This window comes from Lonchura striata, chromosome 13, assembly GCF_046129695.1.
Source record: "Lonchura striata isolate bLonStr1 chromosome 13, bLonStr1.mat, whole genome shotgun sequence".
Taxonomy (NCBI): domain Eukaryota; kingdom Metazoa; phylum Chordata; class Aves; order Passeriformes; family Estrildidae; genus Lonchura; species Lonchura striata.
Window position 1 is genome coordinate 21,667,456 of NC_134615.1, and position 22,122 is coordinate 21,689,577.

Consider the following 22,122-nt stretch of genomic DNA (forward strand, 5'->3'; position numbering starts at 1 on the left):
ATCACCCCGCAGCTGCTCCCCCTTCACCCCAGGAATGAGGCAGCTGCTGCTCGGCGGGGTCCGGGGGTCTCAGGGGAACTGGGGATGCTGCCCCAGGGATGGTTAAAATCGGGATTGCCGTGTTCCCTTCCATCCCTCTCCCCACAGGACAAAGGGAAAGGCAGGCTGCCTCTAGCACGCGGCCTTTTGTCTTTCAATTAAAAACAAACACAAAATAAAAGAGCCGGGAGGGACCCGCACAGGCGGCTTTGCTCAGCCCGGAGGAATCCGTGGGCTGGGAAATCAAATCCACGTGGGATTCAGAAAACCTCAAGGGGCCACACGCCCCCTCTGTGGGAATCCAGGGCTTCCCTCTGGCTGCCCTGGGACCCTGGCAGGGGTCAGGAACCCCCCTGGACAGAGCCCCCAGAGACACTGGCTGTGATCTCTGGCCATGGAAAAGAGTTTTCAATCTTACAGCATGAATTACCAGCTCTGAGGGTTTGATATCAGTAATAATTAAGTGTGGCACAAGTGCAAAAGTAAAATTTTAGGATTCTAGATGAGGGGTCCAAAGGGGACAAATGGAGGAAATTGGGTGTGTCTTGTCCTTTTTCTCCTTCTTCATGCCCTCCATGTCTCACTGTGGTGTTGGCATTTTTCTGTTGGTTCAGGCTGGGGACACACTGTCCAACGTAGGTGACAGATATTGGCACGTTCTTGTAAATCCAGCCCAGGGAGTTTCTGGTATTTAATGTTTGTCACATCCCACTGAGGGCAGAGCCCCACACGCTGCCCTGCAGGACAGAGCTGGGCAGGGCAGCAGAACATGTGAGAGATAAACAGAATAAACAACCTGGAAACCAGCACAGACCAATTCTGGCTTCTGCTTTGGCAGCGGGGCTGAAAGACAGAGACTTTTATAATCTCAGAATCATCAATACTTCAGATTCTGACACCCCTCAAACCCCCCAGCCCCTCGGGGGACACTCTTCCCTCTCTGACAGCTCAGCTCAGGCAGTGACTCCACAGCCACATCCCCTCTCCTCTCTTCCCTCCCTCCCTGCTCCCCAAATGTGGGCACGGGGATGGGGAGCTCCTGCCCTGCACCCCTGGCAGTGGATCCACCCCCTGGCATCCCCCGGGAGGTTTTGGGTGCCCCCAGCCCAGGAGGGGATGCTCATGGGGGTGTTTTACCTCCGGCACGGTGCCAGCGTCATCGCTGCCTTCTGCAGGTGACAACGGCAGAACGCGCAGGGTCCTGGGCTGCCAGGTGGGTGGGGATGAAAAGCAGAGTGCCAAAAAGCATCGAGGACACCTTGATGTTGCAGAAAAGCACCTGGAGGAGGCACACCTGGAGGAGGCACACGTGGAGTGTGGAGCGCCACTCAAAGCCATCAACAGGCTCTGAGGCTGCCGAGTGTCCTTGACTGAGCCCCACAGGTGATGTTCAAAACCCAGGAGATGCTCAGTCCCCTCTCCTCAACCCATTAAACCCATCAAACCCATCAGGAAATCACATTTTTGTTACACAGAAGCCGAAACTCCATCTGGCCAAGAGAATTTCCAGAAAGAAATCTCCTTCACTGCATCTCCTGTATCCCTGGGACAGAGCTGGGGTTTGCTCCCCTCACTGCCCCTGCAAGTCAGGGTCACATCAGGCTTTTGGCCAGGGCCCCAGGAACCCAATTCCCTGCTTTGCAAAGGAAAAATTAAATTTTCATTCAAATTTTCACTTTGGCAGCCAAGATATCGGCTCAATTTCCACCTGCTGCTTTGAAGCCTTCGCTTTGCATGGGAGAAGCGCACAGCTGAGAGTTTTCAATTATAGAGCACTTGCATATGAGGGCAGGAACAGCCAGGAGTATGGATTTTAATCCTAAAAAAACATCAAAATAAAAACAAAATGAGAGGCACTTGGAAGGACACGCCACCCCAGGAGGGACCAGTCGCTGCTTGGCTGGGTGGAGCAGGGCCACCACTGTCAGCCCATGGATGTGCTCGTTCCAAATTCAGTGCCAACAGCTTGTGACACGGAGTTGGGCCCTTCTCTCCCCAAAATCAGCCCTGCAGGTCTGGCTGGGAGGTGCCAGGGCTGAACTCGAGGCAGGTTTGAAGCAGGAACGTGAGGCAGGTTTGGACCTTTCCCTCAAAGGATGCGTGAGTGGGGCTGCCTTCCCCAGGCTATTGCTGTGCCCTCTTCCAGAGGGATAAAAGAGGATTTATCCTCCCTGCAGGGCTGGGGATTCCCACTCTGAAGCTGCAATTAGACTGGAAACTGCTCCCAGTTTCAGCAGTGGGTTTGGAAAGGTGGGTGGGAGAAGAGGGGAGCTTGGCACTGCTGGGCTTGAGTGCAGTGCCCAGCCAAGCCTCCCTGAGGGATGTCTGCTCAGCCTGGAGCCCCATCCCAATGTCCTGTAGGAGCAATTTCCACCTGCATCTCTCAGGGATGGCTCTCTGAGATCCAGCCAGGCTGCTGGGCTGGAACTTCAAGGAGCAGAAGTCCATGAACAACTGAATCCCATCCCCAGCAACCATTCCAACAAACCCCATCACCTGTGGGAAGAGCAGTGCTGGCTCCCAAAATCATCCCAGGGAGCACAGAACTCCAAAGCAGACATCCCGAGGTTTTCCTGTGGGAAGAGCAGTGCTGGCTCCCAAAATCATCCCAGGGAGCACAGAACTCACAGCCTGGCCTCCCCAGCTCCAGCAGCTCACAATTCCTTCTTCCTTGAGAGATCATCCCCACCTGGCTCTGACCTTTCAGGAGGGTGCAGAGGGTGAGAAAATCTCTAAATACCATCCCAGATCTCCAGAAGTTTCCCCCCAGGCTGCCAGAGCAGACAGGGAGCCCCAGGTTTGCAGCCTGGAGCTGCACAGAGCCTGATGCCCCCCCCAAGCCCAGACTTTCACCTCGATATCAGCGAGGCAGCAAATCCCAGCGGGTGGGACCACCAGGAATGTGACATTTGCCAGAGCCCCTGCAAGGAGAGCCAAGAACTGGAGCAGGATCTGCAAAAGGCAGGAGCAGAGGAGCCTTTGGGGACACGTTAAGGAGGCTTTGCAGGAGGAGACGATGCTGACACTCCGCAGACACCCAGCATTTTCCAACGACGAAAATCCAGACACGAGTCTTGCTCTCCAAGCTGGACCCCGTGGAAAAGGAGGAAACCACATGGCCATGTCCCCCCTCCCTCAGCTCCTCCTAGGGATCAATCCCACTTCCTAAGGGACATTCCCTGCTCTTCCTGCCCCATTTTCAGCCTGAGCCTCAGCATCTCTCCGAGCCATCCGTGTCTGATGTTTGCCCCCTGGCCGGTGCGGGGACGCTGGGCTCCAGGAGGGTTTGGGTGGGTGGAGATGAGAGATCTCTGAAGGCTGCTGTTAGAATATTTGGTTTATTAGAGAGGATGAAAGGCCCTGCTTGGAGTCACCAGACTGACCCGTGGCAGGTCCTAGGGCGTGGGGGAAGGGAGAGGCAAGGGGTAGAGGGAGATAAGAGGATGTTCCAGGAGAGGGGCAGTTCCAAGAGAACAGAAGTTCCAAGAGAGCGTCTGGCTCCTCAGGGACTCCTTGTCAGGGGGTTCAAGGTGGGCTGGAACAAGACTTGGGCCAGTGGGGTCACAGACTCCTGAAGCTTCAGGGGAGGGTCACAGGTGTGGGATGACCCATACATTTTGGGGATGAGATCAACAGTCCATTTGACTTTTGGACCTATCTGTAGGTAAGGGCATTGTTCAACCAGAATGGGGGATTGCTTTCAATCTGGCTGTACTATTGTTTTCTGGTTGTTCAGTAACTAAGGTTTGGCATCTCAAAGCTTGTTACCATCTCAATCTCTGTATTTTCTAAACCTTTTGCCAGGCAATCATGTTTATAAGGCTTTTCTATTTCATCTTCCCCAACAGTGGGGGGACTCCCGTGGCCCCCCTGGCCAGGTCCCCCGAGGGGCCGCCGGGGCCAGCAGCAGCTGCCTTGGCCCGGCTTCAAGAGCAGCTTGTTATTTCGGTCCTGCCACGGGCTTATTTTTAGAAAGCGCTGAACACCCCTTCTCCCAGTCTGCTCCTGCAGGGATGACCTTGCGGAGCTGCAGCCGCTCACTCCCTGCTCCAGCACCCCTTTCTCCTCGGGGTGCTCCTTGTCCTTGTCACCCCCAGGCTCCCCACCCTGCTCAAATCCCGCTGGAGGCTGAGCCACATCTCCACCCCTGCCGCCATCCAGGTTGGTTCCCGGTTTCAATTATCACCTGCTGGAGCAGCAGCAGCTGCCGGGTGCCGGGAACTCCAAGCGAAGTCAACAAGGTCTTGTTGTTCCAGCTGCTGGGGGCGCGGGGCTCCGGGCGCTCCCCCCGCCCGGCTCCGCAGGGATGCTGCGGTCCCCGCTCGCCCCTCGCCAGAATTCCCCCATATCCCCTTCTCCCGGGCAGGTAAACGCTGCTGGAGCTGCCCAGGGGGGAGCCGAGACAAACCTCAATAATAACAAGAGGGAAAAAAAAAAAAAATAATAAAAGAGAAAGAAAGAAAGAAAGGAAAAAAAAAAAAAAAAAGCCCCAAGAAGCATTCGCTGCACAGAGGTTATCCGGGGGACAGAGCAAATAATTGGCGAGGCGAACAATGCATTTTAATTAAACCTCTGCAGGAAACGAGGGGAGGGAATCAAGTTAATTGCACGGAGCGGGAGCAGGAGATTAAAAATGCTCTTTGCTCAGAAGATGGTGGCTCCCATCCGCCTCTGCCGAGGAAAACAAGGCCACCTGGGGTGGCAGTGAGGCGTGGGGACGTGCTCGCTGGCTCTGAGGGGCTGGGGGTTCATGGTGGTCCCCTCTGCCAAGGGGCTGGGGGCACAGGGATGGGTGCAGGGTGAGCTGGGTGTGGGAAGTCCCACAGGGATGGGGACATAGCCTGTGCCTGCAGGAAAAGGACCACGAGACGTGTCCCAGAGGATGTGTAACAGCTCAGCCCTTCCCTGCTCCGCGTCCTCTGCTCAGCCCAGGCTGCTCCTGGCACTCTTCCCGTGAAAAACCATCAGCCTTTACCTTTTCCTGCCCATGATACTTCAAATTTCACCTCTCTCAGCTTGGCACCCTCTAGTTTTTTCTCAACTATTCCCTTTCCTGATCTTGTTTTCACCCCACCCTGCACACCACGAACAGAGAGACCCCGACTTTCTGCCAGTCAGCCCCATAAGAGCAAGCAGCACATCCAGGCTCCCTTCTTGCTCAGGAGAGGAAACAGGATCACAGACTCCCGGCTGCTGGAATATGGGGGCAGGAGCAAACACCCCACGCCTGGCACCGGCACAGGGCAGCGCTGCCAGCCCAGCCCCATCCCCCTGGGCACCCATCCGCACGGCATCCAGGGCAGGAGGCACCAACCTCTGCTCCCAGGCAATTTGTGAGCTCCAGAACCCTGCCCTGCCTCCTGCCGCCTGCTAATGAGCCCCAGCCCGGTCCTCCTGCCATGAGAACAGCAATCAGAGGCACTGCTAGGAACAATCTCCCTCCTTCCCTCCTCTGCATAAATTTCCCAGGCTGTGGTTTGCAGCCTCTTATCCCACGTAGCTTTATTCACAAGAGAAGTCCCACTGGGGGTAAGGAAATTACTCCAGCGAGGAAAATTACCCGGGCACGGGATGCACACCCAGGGCACCAGGCAGGGGGCTTGGGGTGGTTTTTGTTTTTTTTTTTGCATGGCATCGAAACCAAAATAAATCCACGGAAGGAACTCGGAGCCGAGCCTTGCTCCTGACCACGGGTAAGAGGCAGGCAAATTATAGCAATTAAAAAGAATAAAGAGGCATGTGGACTTTCATATCCACAAACCTCAGGATGCAGCCGGTGGGGGAGAGAGCGTTTCCAGGCACACACAGGCAGCAAAGCCGACGCACATCACAAAACACATCACAAAACACATCACAAAACACATCACAAAACACACCACAAAAAACACGCCGTGTCCTCAGAGGCACAGGCTGTCCCTCCAGGCACCGGTGCCACCAGCGGGAGCACGGGGCTGGGACAGCCTGTCCCTGCACAGGATGGCAGTGGCAGCAGGACACAGGCTGCATTGTCCCCAGAGCCGCGGATTGAATGGCAGCTTGGCCCTCCCCGCTGTGCACAAGCGCTGCCCTGATGGGAAAGGAGAGTTCAGCCGAAATCTTCCGCTTTTCTCCCCCCTGCAGCTGCAGGCGACGGGCAGGAAAACCACCGAGCTCTGCTCGAACGCTCGCACCGAGCAGCTTTGCAGCCAGAGAAACGCTGCTGCTTCGCCACATGCTGCAATTGTGTGGTGGGAGTGTTATAAATGAGAATTAATTCAGGCAGATTAAAAATTTAAAAAAAATGATTTTATTAGTGGTCAAATTCTATCTAGCCAGACACAAGGAAAGAACAGAGCCAAGCCCGGGGTCGGCCCTGGGTGTGCAACAAGGAGTCAGCCTCAGCAGAGGTTTTCCTCTGTGCCCACCCCTCCATCCTGGCACAAGTGGGTTTTATAGGGAAAACTCCACCTGAGGCCAAGATTTCAGCAGTCAGTCTTTTCTTCCATTCAGAGTCCATAGGTTAATGAGATTTTGTTTTTTGGTGATGAGGAGAAATAATTCAGTGTCCGGAGTAGGCGAATCCCTGATGAGATTTTACGGGAAGGCTGCATTCACATGGATCTGTCTGAGGATTTCCATGAGATCCATCTTGGGTTGTTTATGCGATGATCAGCACCCGATGGTCAACACCTGGAGTCCCGATGATCAACATCTGGAGTCCTGATGATCAACACCTGGAGTCCTGATGATCAACACCTGGAGTCCCGATGATCAACACCTGGAGTCCCGATGGTCAACACCTGGAGTCCTGATGGTCAACAGCTGGAGTCCTGATGGTCAACATCTGGAGTCCCCATGGTCAACACCTGGAGTCCCGATGGTCAACACCTGGAGTCCTGATGATCAACATCTGGAGTCCTGATGATCAACACCTGGAGTCCCAATGGTCAGCACCTGGAGTCCCAATGTTGAACATCTGGAGTTCCAATGGTCAACACCTGGAGTCCTGATGGTCAACACCTGGAGTCCTGATGATCAACACCTGGAGTCTCAATGGTGAACACCTGGAGTCCTGATGATCAACACCTGCAGTCCAGCCATGGCCCATCCCCATCTCCTGGCCGAGCCAATCCTTTTACTTGTGACTCAGTTTCCAACATACACCCAGTCTCACCTGCAAAAGAAGGGGGGACTAATACAAACGGGCATAATCTAACAAGTATCCAATATTCCATATTTCATACAAGGAATGGTGTGAATTATATTTACCACACATAACAGGAGGGAGAGAACTGAGCGTTATTTTCACCCCGAAGCTGTGGTGGAGGCAGGAGATGCAGCGTCCCCAGGGTGTTTGTTCAACAGGAGCATCCTAAGCTGGAATAAGGCTGGATTGCACTCAGCATTCCCAGGAAAGGGAGGGAAGCGGGGGCAGAACCAGCAGGCACAACCCAAAATCCCAAACACCCCCTTGCCGCTGCCTCTCCATCGCTCCTGGGGCTGTCCCAGCCCACCTGGGGGTATCCACGGCACCCCTGGAGACCTGCACAGACCCCTGGCTGGCAGCAGGGCTGTGGGAACGCTCCCCTCTGCCTGCCATGCTGCAGGGACAGGGACATTTGGCAGCTGCCTGCCGGGAAGGTGCCTGGAGAGCAGTGGGAACATGAGTCAGAGCTCCCTGCTCTCCCTGACATCTCCCTCCTGGCTCATTTATTCAGCACGTCAAATATTTGCCCCGTGCAGACCCCGTGTTATTCAGGAGGGGTTTATTTTCCTTTGTGCTGGCAGCGACAGCTTCGAAAAAGCCACCACAGTGCCATCTTGGGACACTTGACCTCCCAGCTAAGCGGTGCCAGCGTCCTTTTCCTCGCCTGCTCCAGGGAGCAGCTCCTCTTCAAGCAGCCATCCCCTGTGCGAGGGATGGAGGGGCTGGAAGCCAAAACCCACAGGCTAAAGCAGCAACCCACAGGGCTGCAGCAGGGAAAGGTCATTTCAGAGCCACTTCCAGCACGGCCTGAGTGACAGCAAAGCTGGGAGCCTGCGGGCAGCAAGCAGTGAGTGGCCCTGCTGTCCCCTCGTGTCCCCGAGCATGCTTGCCTGGAAGCGGCACACGCAGTGGCAGGAGAGGCCAGCCAAGGAAAACTGCTCAATTTTGCCTCCCTTCGGCAAGGAAGGAGCTTTGCTGGCTGCCAGCCCCACAGCAATCCCCCGAGGACCTCAGGCTTTTCCTTTCTTCTGAGCCACGCGCCCGGATTTTTTGCTGAAAGGGGTGCTCACACCCTGAATTCCCAATCCGCAGGGAGAAAGAACGGTGTTTGTCCTTTATTAAAAGCTAAAGGCTGGAGAAGGTCACCTTGAGCAGAGGTGACACAAGAGAATTCGTGTCCCACCTGGCCCCGTGGGATTTTTATCCCAGGGTTGCAGCTAAAAATGTCCCATTTTATGGGGAAAGTGCAGAAATGGCTCATAAAGCACAAGCCTGGGGATGCAGCTGAGCAGATCAGCTGCCAGACGAAGACAGCGTGGTCTGGGGGAAAACACACCTGCCTCCATCCTGGCTGGAAAAGGAGGAGGAAAATCCCCCTTCAGTCCCCATTCCCAGCGAGGACACACACAAGGCTTTCACCTTTTGCAAGAGCTGCCAGGATCAGGATTTCTTGCTGGTGGGGGCTCCAGAGCCTGCTGGTCCCAAGCCAGCCAGCTCAGCATTCCTCCTCTTCCTCGGGAAGTCACAACACATGGAAAAGCCTTAGGGCTGGAATAAATCTACAAAAAGCTTCTGCAGCACTGTCAGAAATAGCACCAGGAGGGAAGGGAACTGCCTGGTGGGTTTGGCCCCCTCAGTCCTGCATCCTACTCCATCCCCGAGCTCCATCCCCAGCCAGCTCCAGAGGGAGGGGAACATGCTGATTTCTTGGGATTTTCCAGCTTATCCGGTATTTACAGAGCTGCCCACCCCTCTTTGCATGTGGAGGGGCAAATCTGGCTGAGCCCACGGCAGGGACTGCTGGCAGATGAGCTCAGAGCCCTTGGGGGAAACCAGCAGGGGAAAATCCAGCTCAGCCAAGACACCCCCTGTGTCTCCCAGCTGGACAAGGAGCTGCAGTGACCTTGTCCAAACATGGCCTGGAGTTGGAAGCGAGGCAGGAGAGGATGTGACTCACATCTGGGATGTGGACACAGAGGACAGATGTGTTTTATTACTGTCCAGCCCCTCTCTGCAGCTCTGTCTCAGTGACTCAGCCTTGCCTTCGGGCCCTTCCTAAAGGAGCCCAGCGCAGCCCTTCCCAGCAGCTTCCCTCTGCTGCAGTAAAACACATTTGGGAAGTTCAGGCTCCTGTGAAGGGGAAAAAATAAATTAAAACAAATCAACGTTATGTTTCTGCATGGGAATCTTCCAATTTCAGCGGTGAATCATTCAGAGAAGGATGAAATCAAATGTTTTAGAGGCAGGATTCATCTCTTTAGAGACTTAAAAGCTGAACGTGCCCCAATCCCAGTGGGAAGGACAGTGAGGAATCCCCTGGGTTTTCTTGGACACATCCCACAGGGCAAGAGGAAACATCTGGAGATGTTCCATGTCTGGAGGGAGGGGCAAGGGGATTTCAGCAGATCTCCTTCCCGCAATCCCGAGGAAACTCAGCAGCATTTAGTGGAGAGAGCCCCGAAGCGCTGAGACCGGGCAGAGCCACCGGGTGTTAGACATCAGAGAATCTACAGAGGGGAATTCTGCAGCCAGCTGGCTCCAGCTCATCCTTTCTGGGCCTTCCTGTGGAATCCCAACACCTTGGGGAGGGCTTCCCTTCCCCCACCAACCCCCAAAGAGCCTTTGGCACACTTAAATTCTGGTAATGAAATACAATCTTGGCACATTTTTATATTCTGGTACCTGCACTGTTTACCCACCGCTGCCACCAGGTACCGAGGGACACGGGGGGTGGCAGCCCTGCCCAGGACCCCCTCGGGAGCTGTGCTTTTCCCGGAGGGAGAGCGGGTGGAGAAGAGCAGCCGGGCGGCTTTTCCAGCCGCATCCCGGAGCCAAAGCTGCGGGAGCCAGCCGGGGCCAAGCGCTGCCCGCCCCGGGAGCCAGCGGTGCAGTGCGCCTGGCAGACACTGGATGGGGCTACGAAACCGGTTACCGGCACATCTGGCGCGGCCCCAGATGTTTTGGGGTGCCTTTTTGCGGGTGCCGGCTTGGCCGTGCCGCAGCTGCCACCGCTCAGGCGGGATGCTGGGCCGGGCAGCAGCTGGCATCAATCCGGGCTCTGCCTCTCCTGGATACTCTGAGTGTCCGGCAGCACCTGGAGAAAGCTGGAGGCTTCACCTCCAAAAGCTTTCCCACCTTCCGAGCGTGGGGATGGGGAGGGAGAGCGGGAGTGGCTGCCTGGCGAAGCGCTGATGGAGATTTCAGGATGAGGTGAGTGTTCTCCCTCAGGAATCCCAGCTCTTTGAGGGATTTTGGGCAAGGACGCAGAGTGGCAGGACCAGAGGGAGCAGCTTCTCATTGTCACAAGGCAGGGTGAGATGGGATGTTGGGGGGAGCTGTTCCCTGTGAGGGTGGGGTGGTCCCGTGTCACAGTGAGCTCCTGGGCACTCTGTGCCCCCTTCCCCATTCCCTGTGACTCTGATCAGATAACCCTGGACCCTCCTTCCTGCCCCAACGGGGTTGGGGGAGAGCCAGGGAAGCCCACCCTGTCCAAAGTCTGTGCAGACCCCTGACATTTCCTGTTCTGCTCTTTTGCCCCGCTCTCCACATGGACATCACAGAATAAAGAGCTGAAACAACATATATTGGGGTAAGAGCCTCTTTTGGGAATCTTTGCCATCTCCTGATATTCCTCCCCTCACAGCCTCAGATCTCTGGGCTAGCCTGATAATTCGGGGGTGTGAGGGGGAGAACGTCAGCCCCACAGAGCAGCAGTGGCTGCCCCTGCATCTCTGGAAGTTCCTGAGGCCGGGTTGGGTGGTGTGTGCTTATCTCTGGCACTTCTACCTGGTTTTCCAGCACCTTCTTTGCCCTGCCAGGCTTTGCTCATCCCTCTTTGCTTAGTGCCAGCTGCGATGTGCCGAGGGGATGGGTCAGGACCAAAACCTGGGTGTTGGGGAGCTCTGAGGCGGCCGATCCTGCGTTTGCTGTGGCAGAGGGGCTGCTGGCTGCATTTTGGCTTTGTGCCACCACAGAGCCACTCCAAACTAGGAGCATTTTGTGGGCACAGCGCTGCCTTTGGGGTCTCAGTGGTGGCTGCCACCGAGCAGGTGCTACCGAGGGAGATGTTGATGCAGTCGCTTCCTCCAAGCCCCTCGTCCCCAGGCTGGCAGGCACTGTCCCCAAGCTCTGTTGCCTGGGGACAGGCTGCTGTCCCCTCTGCAGGGCCGTGTGCCAGCCCAGGGCGGGCAGAGCCGCCTTTGCTGTGGCAGGGGTGGTGGCAGTGGCACTGCCAGCCTTGCTGGGATGCCACCCTTGTCTCTGCTCCGACGCTGTTGAGCCAGGGATGGGTGAAATGACTCGCATGATTTCAGAAGGCAAAATGAGCATTTATTCAAAAGTACCTCTCTCTTTTATAGAGAACATCGTGAACATTAATTCCATCGCTCTTAAAGTAAAAACATTTCACCTGATCGGTGCACTGCACTTAGGTCAGTGTGGTAGAACATATCTATAAACAATATTAATAGAAAGCAAGATAATAGATTGTTCACATTCCTCTCAGACTTTTTCCCAGGCTTAGCCTGGCAGAAATCTTTCTCTGTTTCCTCTCTGACTGAACTGAGACTATCCACATCTGCTCTGCCCGGCTGGGGCTGCCCTGCTCCCAATCCTTGGGAAGCTGCTCCGTGCCCTGTCCTGGATCAATAATGGGACTGTGTCCCCAGCCTGAACCAACAGAAAAATGCCAACACCACAGTGAGACATGGAGGGCATGAATGTGGCTCTCAGATTCAGTCAAATAGAGAAATGAAGAGTTTCTATCCAGGCAGAAGCCTGGGAAAGAGTTGGAAAAGAATGTAAATAATTCTTTATCTCTCTTGTTTTTCATACTGTTTATAGTTAAGTTCTATCACTGTGCATCAAGTACTGTACACCAATGGTGTGGATCGTTTTCACTTAATGTTCAAATGAATTGGTCCACATGGAGCTCTGTATAAAGAGCAGTGTATTTTGAATAAATCAGAGTTTTACTCTCACTTTTTATTCCATTGGTCCAATGGAATTGGTCCTCACGAAGCTTCTGATCAGAATCTCTTCATTCCCGTCCTGCGTCGACAGTGACAGGATGTTACAAATATTATATACCAGAAACTACGTGTGCTATATTTAAAATAATGTTATGTTATGTTATATTATATTCATAAAATAAAAATATATTTTATATCTAAATAATAATTAACAACTGCTCGTACCTCCTTGAAGAGGAGACCCAAAATGAGCTCAGAATCTCAGAGTGCCACTGCCCAGCTCAGCCTGTGGCCAGGGTTACGTGTTTCTCCTTGCAGTGTGCCTGCATTTCCAGGAATTGGGTTTTTTGGTCCAATACTTGCACTTTTTTTTTTTTTTAATCAATAAAATAAATGAAAATAAATTACAGATTCAAAGTTGGGTTGTGACGTTTGTTCCCACAAGCAGAAGGGTTTGTGTTACTCTTTGAATCCTGGAATTCGAGTCCAAATCCTGGAATTTGAGTCCAAATCCTGGAATTCGAGTCCAAATCTTGGAGATTCGAGTCCAAATCCTGGAATTTGAGTCCAAATCATGGAATTTGTGTCCAAATCCTGGAATTTGAGTACAAATCCTGGAATTCGAGTCTAAATCCTGGAATTTGAGTCCAAATCATGGAATTTGTGTCCAAATCCTGGAGATTTGAATCTAAGTCCTGGAATTTGAGTCTAAATCCTGAAATTCAAGTCCAAATCCTGGAATTCGAGTCCAAATCTTGGAGATTCGAGTCCAAATCCTGGAGATTCAAGTCCAAATCCTGGAATTTGAGTCCAAATCCTGGAATTCGAGTCCAAATCCTGGAGATTCGAGCCCAAATCCTGCTCAAACAAGATTTTTCCTCACATATTTTGATTTTTCTGGCTCCTTCCTGGCGTTGCCACTGCCTGTTGAAGGCTGGCTCAGGGCAGGCTGAGCTCTGGGAGTGCAGAACCGGAGCACAAATCCCACCCAGGACTCAGGGGCTGCCAGCTCTGGTGCCAGCAGCTTCTTTCCTGTTTGTAAATGGAAAAGTGGGATCTGTCTGCAGGAAATAAAGATCCCCCAAAACTCCCCGTTAAATTAATAATAAATCATTGGTTATCCTAACAGGTAAAAGACATCTTTTATCATGGAAGGGCTGGTTTGCAATTCTACACTGGTCTCCCTTTGGCACCTTAGAAAGTGATTTTATTACTACTTCAGAATAATAATAATTATTATTTTGTCATTATTTCCGAATTATTTCTACACCTCCCTCAGCAACAGCAGTGGAATGACATTTTATGCACGGAATTCTTCATTGTGTTGGCCTGAGCTCACAGAGGTCACTTGGGGGTCACTGGAACCCCTTTTTGGGGTCACTTGAGGTCATTTGAGGCCCTGATCGGGGTCACTTGAGGTCATTGGGGTTACTTGAGGTCACAGGGGTTATTTGAGGTCGTTTGAGTATTTTTTAATTGATCCAGAGGTTACTTGAGGTCATTTGAGGCCCTGATCAGGGTTACTTGAGGTGCTTTGGGTTATTTGAGGTCATTTTAATATTTTTTAATTGATCCAGCGATTACTTGAGGTCATTTGAATCCCTCATAGGAGTTATTTGAGGTCACAGGGGTTACTTGAGGTCATTGGAGTATTTTTTAATTGATTTGGGGGAGTTCCTTGAGGTAATTTGTGTCTCCATTAATTGGTCAAGGGGTCAGATATGGACGCAGGAGTTCCTTGAGGTCGTTTGTGTCTCCATTAATTAACAATCAAGGGGTCAAACGGGGACACAGGGGTTAATTCTTTAATTCTTATGACCTGTGGCCAAACAGGGAGGGACACTTTGGTGGAATGGATCAAACCCCACCAGTCCAGCCCAGGGGTGCCCAAGGGTTCAGGGTCACCCCATGGTCTGTGGTGTCACCCATCCTCTGCCCTCTGTCCTCTCAGCGTAGTGACAGGGGCTGGTTATTAGCTTTACTAATATTTATTATTAATTAGTAGTATTCCTTTATTGTATTAGTGTTTATTATCATCCCCAGGCTGTCAGGGCAGGGAGCCCCAGGTTTGCAGCCTGGTGAACCAGCCCCTCTCCAAGCCCACACCCCAATAGCAGCAAGCCAGCAAATCTTGAGGTTCCCTTCCACCCAAACCACTCCGGGGTTCTTTGGCAGCTGCATCAGTGGGATTTGCCCACGTTTCATGCCCAAAGCCGGGGAGGATGGGAAGATCCAGCCCCGAAGCAGAGGCTGAGCCCAGCGAGGGGCACAGCCCCAAATTCCCTGCGAGCTGCCGTCAGCCCTCCCAGCAGGGCTCCAAATCCACCCGGCCTTCCTTGGCTCCAGCTGGCTGAACAAGCTGGCAACAGCAGGAAGAGGAGCAAAGCCTCTTCTACTTGTTAAAAAAAACAAAACAAGATTGGGAGAAGTGTCCATAAATCCTGAGGCAGTTGCTGGTGGAGAGGATCCCCTCCTCCTGCTCCACCTGCAGCACAAATGACAGCCCCAGCCTCGCTGGTGTTCATGATGAACATCTGAAAAGGCCGTGACAGATGAGAGGAGGGAGGATTTAACAGCCATAAATCCAGCCAGCTTAGAGGTGTTTTTACAACCAAACCCATCTTGAATCCCCTCTGTTAGGAATACTTATCACTCCCAGACGCTGCCACAATGGAAAGATTTTGAACAGCTTTAATAGAGGCGCAATAAAAGCCCCAGAGCCGGTGAGAGCCGTCCTTTGATCCCTCCCGAGGGAGGCAGAGGGGCTGGGAGCTGCTGGCTGTGCTCAGCCCTGAAGGAGCAGAGCTGGAGCAGCCACTGGGCTGACCCTGGCTTGAAGGGATGGGTGGAATCATCCCAGAGTGTCGGAATCTGAGGTATTGATGATTCCAAAATTGCAAAAAGTCTCTGTCTTTCTGCCCCGCTGCCAAAGCAGAAGCCAGAATTGGTCTGTGCTGGTTTCCAGGTTGTTTATTCTGTTTATCTCTCACATGTTCTGCTGCCCTGCCCAGCTCTGTCCTGCAGGGCAGCGTGTGGGGCTCTGCCCTCAGTGGGATGTTACAAACATTAAATACCAGAAACTCCCTGGGCTGGATTTACAAGAACGTGCCAATATCTGTCACCTACGTTGGACAGTGTGTCCCCAGCCTGAACCAACAGAAAAATGCCAACACCACAGTGAGACATGGAAGGCATGAAGAAGGAGAAAAAGGACAAGGCACACCCAATTTCCTCCATCTTGTCCCCTTTGGACCCCTCATCTAGAATCCTAGAATTTTACTTTTGCACCTGTGCCACACTTAATTATTACTGATATCAAACCCTCAGAGCTGGTAATTCATCCTGTAAGATTGAAAACTCTTTTCCATGCACAGAGATCACAGCCAGTGTCTCTGGGGGCTCTGTCCAGGGGGTTCCTGACCCCTGCCAGGGTCCCAGGGCAGCCAGAGGGATTGCTCTGGATTGCCACACCAGAGCTGGATCAGCTTTCCTAAAGCTGATAATAAATAGATTTATCAATATTGGCAATGAGCAATGTATTATTAGCTACCAAAGGGGTAGAAATGTGTCCTGTTTCCCCATCTGCCTGGTGTGATTGCCACCAGCAGGGAAGGGGACAGGGGTCAGGCTGTGCCTGTGACACCCAGCACCTCCTCCTGCAGTGCCCAGCCCACCCTGCTCTGGCCCAGCTGCAGGGATTTACACCAGGGCAGGTCCCAGCTGCACCAAGGACCCTCCTGGGTGAGGTGGCACCACTTTTTAACCTGGTCATCACCAAATCAGCTCAGCACCCGAGGAGCAGGCCAGGGACGCTGTCCCTTGGCACTTCCAGATCTCCCAGCTCCAGGGTAACTGTGTGGATCTGCTGGGATGGAGCAGCCCCAGATGTCATTCCCACTCCCCAAAGTGACCCTGCAGCCTGCCACGAAGCCATTCTAAGCACCCAGCCAGCAGAACCAGGAACAGGGAGGTGCCACCCACTGCAAAGGGCACCCGGAGCTGGGCAAATACCTCAGGAACAAACCCCACCTTTCCTGTGCACACAAATTTACCAGGCACAGCCGGGTGATACGGAATTCAGCAGGTGGAGGGAACAAAAGTGATCCCAGGCTCGTTTCCCACAGCTGAGCAGCCCCACTCGGGGAAAACATCCAAGTTTTGGGGCTGGTGGGGGTAATTAAATAAAAACAAGGAGCAGGGGAAACTCCTTCCTAAGAGAAACGTGGCTACCAAGAGAGATGTTGGGCTACCAAGAGAGAAACCAGCCCTGCAGGGCAAGGAGCAGGCTCAGCTTGGCCATGCAGAGACCTGAGGGGACGTGGACTCTGAATCCTGGGTGGAATGTGACATTCCCAGCCTGCTAACCTAAGGGAACAGCTTTTCTTTTTAATAAGATCATACCCAGTAATTGATTTTTAAATACACTGAAATCAAACGTCCCGGGGCCAGAGCAGGATTCCAGCTCTGCCATCAGCTCCGAGGCCGCTGGCAGAGATGGAAAGCACAAGGGAAAAAGAAAATAAAAATGAAATCTCCTTCAAGTGCCTCTCTGGCTCCAGGGCAAATGTGAACATCGCTGGAAAAGGTACAACAGTTTTTTGCTATTAAAAAATAGATTTTCTAAAGGGAGGAACTGGTGGAGGCACCAGGGATCACTGAGGTCCAACAGGCAGCCTGGAGAAAATCATCTGCTTAAAGCACACAACAATAACTGAGCAAAAATGTTAATTTCTAAGATAATTTATTCCAATCTCTCTCTCTCACATCTCACCCTTCACACGTTCCCGGTCGAGGAGGGTTTATGGCTATTTTTTATTGGATTTTAATTGTTTTTATAGAAAAATACACATGCAAATAATATATATACTCCAGCGCTGAACATTTCATGTTGGAAAAATAATATTAATAATAAAGAAATGAAGGAGGATTTGGGAAAGACCTGAGTGGAGACAGAGACAGGGAAGGCCATGGGGATGGGATGCTCCAGGATGCTCCAGGATGCTGAGCTGCTCATGGTGCAGCACATTTTATCCAGCAGGAAGGTGTTTATTGGGATGAGGGACCAACATCATCCCAAAAAAAAACCCTTCTCCAATAACTCTGCCCAGGTTTGGGAATGGCCAAGGAGAAATTGGTGCTGGATTTGTCCTTCCTACAAAAGCCAGCGTGGATCCCATCCCCAGCAGCAAGGGAAGCCCAGCTTAGGTAAAAGCATCACTTTGATGCTTGGAAATGACACCAGAAGCCAAGAGCTGCATGGAAAAAATATCCTTTTCTGCTGTTTCCTGTGGGATACAGCTGGCAGCACAGGGAAAATGGATTGATTGAAACCTGGGCTCGGGTGTTTCGGGGTGATTTTTTTGGGGTTAAACTCTATTGGACCTTGGGCTGGGGGGGTTCTGCCCCTGTGGGCTGCTGCTTGCAGAGGGGAGCAGTGGTGTCCCCAGCAATGTCCCTGTGTTCCCAGCAATGTCCCTGTGTCCCCAGTGATGTCCCCCTGTCCCCAGGAATGTCCCTGTGACCCCAGTGTTGTCCCCAGAGATGTCCCCAGTGATGTCCCCCTGTCCCTAGCAATGTCCCTGTGTCCCCAGCGATGTCCCCAGCGATGTCCCCGTGTCCCCAGCCTCTCTCAACCACCCTGCCGAGGTCCAAGGGATAAAACAGAGCTGCTGCCCCTGGAGCAGAGCAGGAGATGTCCTTTCCACAGGGTTATTTCAGGTTTGATGGATGAGCAGCTGGAGCAGGAGGGGGCAGAGAGGAGCAGCCTGGGAAAGGAGGACAATTAATCTGCTGCCACAGGACGCCAGGAGGCTTTGGGAAATGTCACAATCCAGCAGCATCCCGACACTGGCAGGGCAGCAGGGAGAGGGATGAGGTCTTTTGTCATCTCCTCCCGAGCCAAGCAGAGCTCCTCTGCCTCTGCCTGCAATCCTGCCCAAGGCCATGGCTTTGTTCCTACTGATCCAGGCTAATGACATGGAGCAAACTGCTGTCCCTTTGCCCCGAGGTACAAACCCACACGGGCAGCACAGCGAAGGCTTCCCAAGGCAAGGATTTCCCTCCAGCTCCCAAGGAGGGTGGCAGCAGCAGTTGCCAGCCCCACCTCTGTCCTCTGCCCATGTCCCCAGGCAGCGGTGACACCCCTGGAGACACCACAGAACCTGAGTGGCGGCTGGGTGCAGCCCCAGCTCCTGGCTCTGCTCCCTGCCATCACCTCCTGCATCCCTGGTGCAGCTCCAGCATCAGCGAGGGCACTCCAGCAGGGAAAGGCAGCCTTGGATCCCTCTGGCTTTACCACCAGAGACCTCATCGTGGAGGGGCTGCAGCCACAGCACCTGGGGGCTGCACAGCCACACTCCTCCTGCTTTCCCCTTGGTGTTTTGTTTTGCTTTTTAACCCACCCGATTCACTTTTGGGACTGTCTACTCCGACAACAGAGGCGGGAGGGTCTGGCGAGGGCGGGGGGCTGGTTGGCTCCTATGGCTACAGGCTGCCCTGGGGGCAGCTCTGGAGTTTGATGGGCGCTCATGCAGGTTTTATTGCAGCTCGTGGGTGCGGTTTGGTTCGCAGGTAGCCCAGCTTCAGTCTCAGGTAGCCCCGGAGGTGGGTTCCTCTCCCCTCCCCACCTGCCCAGCCGCCGTCTCTCCGCCGCCGCGTGCCGGCCGGGCGGCTACTCCGTGGCCATCTGCTCGATGTGGTCACTGAGCAGCTTGTATTGCTCTGGGGAGGGGAGAGAGAAGGGCTCAGGGAGGCTGCCCAACCGCCCCACCCACGCTCCATCCCCCCAAAATCCCGGAAAGGGGCTGCACACCCCCCGGGCTCTCCCCACCTTCATCCAAGTTGCCGATGGTCGCCTGCTTCTTCAGGAAGTCACTGCAGAGCTTCTTGTTGAGGCCAAAGGCCAGCATGTTGTGGATGAAGGTGCTGAGGGAGGACAGAGATGCTCTGGGTGAGAGAATGGCCAGGCTGCCCCTTCCTCCCCACACCCTCCTCTCCCTCCCCACAGCCCCTTGCAGCCATGCTGCTCAGCTCGGTCCCTTTGGGTATCCAACAGAAGGGGCAGGAGCAGGTCCCAGGGGGAAGCAGCAAAGATCCTCTGCACCATAAGGGATGTCTCCAGTGGGGGAACAGCTGGGAGGTGACCCGGGGGGGACAGTCCCCTGCCCTGCTCACCCCAGCTGCCCGAAGGTGATGTTCTCGTTGAAGCGCAGGCTGTCGTCGCGCTCCTCCTGCGTCATGTGGCACCACTTCTCCCTGCGAGGAACAAGCCAGTCTGGCACATTCTGTCACCACTGTCACCTCAGGACCCCCTGTCTGCTTCCTCCCACCCTGGGCCACGCTGCTGGAGGATGGGAAGGCACCGAGAGCCCCTTGGAGGACAGGGAGGCACCGAGAGCCCCTTGGAGGACGGGAAGGCACCGAGAGCTCCTGGGTGATGGATGAGCTCACAGCATGGAACCATCGGCACAGCTCTTGCCCTGGGGCAAAGCAAGAGATGCCCCAGGAAAAACCTCGTTCAACCTTGGCTTTGCCTGGAAAGGCCCTGATTAAGAGCTAAGAATATCATCGATCCCTCCAGCGCGGAGCTCACCTTCAGTGCCACCGTGGGCACGAGGAGGAAGCAGGGGATGGCCATCCCAGCAGCCCAAAGGGTGACAGGGGGACACCAAGCCCCTGTCCCTCATCTGCAGCAAGGTTCCAACTCCCCAAATCCCGACCAAGGTGTTCTCCAAACATACCTCCCCCTCGGACAGGGCGGGAGCTCCCACACCCCTCCCCACGGCCAAAAATGCCAGCGGTGCGCTGAGGGTGCCCCAGCTCCCCTCTGGCTCCCTGCAGCCGCAGCTTTGCCTTCAGGGATGGAGGGGTTTGAGCTCTGGGGGTTTGCAACCAGCTCTAGGCAGAGTCCCCACCCCGGGAATAAAGCCTGTGCCACAGGGATGCCACTCGGGGTGGTGGCAGCAGGGCTCCGTGCATGCATGCCAGGGCAACTGCAGCTCCACGGTGAAGCCAGCCCCTTCCCGAGAACCAGCTGAGGTTACAGCCAAGGATAGGAGGAGGAAAAGCCAGGAAAAACAGGGATAGGCAGAAGAAAAATGGAGGAGAAGGAAGAGGAGAACACCAGGAGAAGAACGGACACTTGGAGCTGGCCGGAATACCAAGCAGGAGAGGGGAGCTGTGCTGGGGGGAATCTGGGCTGGAGGGGATCTCACCCCAAATTCGGTGAGGCTGGCTCAGCCCCGGTGTGGCTGGAACTGGAAGAGGATGGGTGCTCAGCCAGGCTGACCCCACAAAGGGAGCCAGTCCCCATAAATCACCCCAGCCCCAATGTGCAAAGCTGCTGAGCTGAGCCCGCAGCCACCAGCTCGCTGCTCACAGGGCTCTGCAAATGCACACAACGTGTTTCATGGGAGGTTTTTTTTAAAGAAAAGAAGGTGTAATTTCTCTCAGATAAAGCTTAGGAAAGCAAATAAAAGCCACAGCCAAATGCAGAGGCTGAAAGGAGAGGGGAAGAATTGAATTAAGAGGCTTTGAAATCTGGAAGCAAAACTTCACAGACCCCACTGGCTCACTTACAGAAGAAGCATGTTTGTAACTCCTTCTTTCCTGCCTTTTTATGTTTTGGAGGGAGGAAGAAGGGAAAAAAAACATTTTCAAAGTGCCCCCCCAAAAAATTTGGCTGTGTTTCTGGCTTATTACAGGGGAATAACATGCCTGGGAAGGGAGAAAACCCACATGTGGCTCCACTCAAAGCCTTTGATCTTCACACTGGCCCAGCAGGACAGGCACAGCAGTGAGGAACCCCCTGGGCTGTGGGGTTGTATTTTGGGCTATCCAGGGAAGCCTGGCTGTGCCTGGAAGTGCTGAGAACTCTCCATCCACTCCTTCCTCCTCCAGCAGCAGCAGCAGCAGAGTTTCCTCCCCGCACAGCAAACCCCAGCAGTGAATTTACACCATCCCTCAGCCAGGACATTCCTCAGCCACGCAGAAAATTCACTGCCAGGCTTCCGAAATTCCTCATCCCCTTGCTAATGCCATCACCTGGAGGGATTTGCTCCCAGATCCCACACTCCAAGAGATCACTGACTGTTCCCAGCTCCTGGCCCCGAGGACACGCTCCCAGTTGTGACATGCAGCCCTCCATTTGCAATTTTAATCTTGTTAAGGGACGGCAGCAGAAAAGTGCATTAAAAATGGAAAAGGAGCCGCTTTTCCAGCTGGCAAAGGATCCCCAGCACCTCGAAGTGGCAGCAGAAGCCAGGAGCAAGCAGGAAGGACAGGAGAGGGGGATGCTTCCTACACAAAGAGACTCAGTTCGTGCCCAAAACCTGCCCAGAGGGATGTTCCCAGTGAAATATCACAGCGTGAATCCATCCGGGCTCCTTTGTAAGAACCACATGAAAGAGGAGCCAATCTAAACCCCTCAGGCCTTTTGGGAGGGTGATGCTCAAACCTCTGGCAGCTGCTCCTCCTGCATGGAGAAAGGGCCTTGCAGAGCCCCCCAGGACATTTCCCCCCCTCCCCAGGGCAGGATCTGGACCTGAAGGGAGCACCCTCGGCCTGTGGGCACTGAGGAAGGACAGGGACAGACACACCTCTTCTCCTCTTCCTCCCCAGGGTTCCCTCTGGAGCGGCGGCAGAAACGGGCCGACAAAAGTGGCGCGTGAAAAGGTCATGCAAGACACGGGGACGGAGGGGAACGGAGAGAGGAAGAGATGGGAGAAGGTTGTTAGAGGCAGAGAGAGAGGGAAGAGAGAGAAAAAGAGGAGTTTAGTTCGGATTCCTTCCCCCCCTCCCCTGCCCTCCCCACCCAGAGGAGGAAAATCCTAAAGGCCGCCCCAGAGATGTCCTGGGCACCCCATCACAGAGATGGCCTCAGCCCCATCCCTGTCTTCTTCTGGGCATCTGCCATGGCCAAGGACCGAC

General features: G+C 53.9%; 1 protein-coding gene across 4 annotated transcripts in view; it reads right to left on the reverse strand.

Moving 5' to 3' along the window:
• Nucleotides 1–16,988: 16,988 nt before the first annotated feature.
• Nucleotides 16,989–22,122, reverse strand: part of KIAA0513 (KIAA0513 ortholog) — a 29,480-nt gene continuing 24,346 nt past the window's right edge. For 3 of the 4 annotated variants that reach the window (XM_077786387.1, XM_021537949.3, XM_077786388.1), the window contains 4 exons: nucleotides 21,792–21,821; nucleotides 19,369–19,449; nucleotides 19,025–19,119; nucleotides 16,989–18,915 (listed from right to left, as the gene is read on the reverse strand). In XM_077786387.1, the coding sequence (XP_077642513.1) occupies nucleotides 18,866–18,915; nucleotides 19,025–19,119; nucleotides 19,369–19,449; nucleotides 21,792–21,821 (256 nt within the window). In that variant the 3' untranslated portion in view covers nucleotides 16,989–18,865. The remainder of the gene's footprint in view (nucleotides 18,916–19,024; nucleotides 19,120–19,368; nucleotides 19,450–21,791; nucleotides 21,822–22,122) is intronic. The other variant, XM_077786389.1, reaches the window with a different exon arrangement.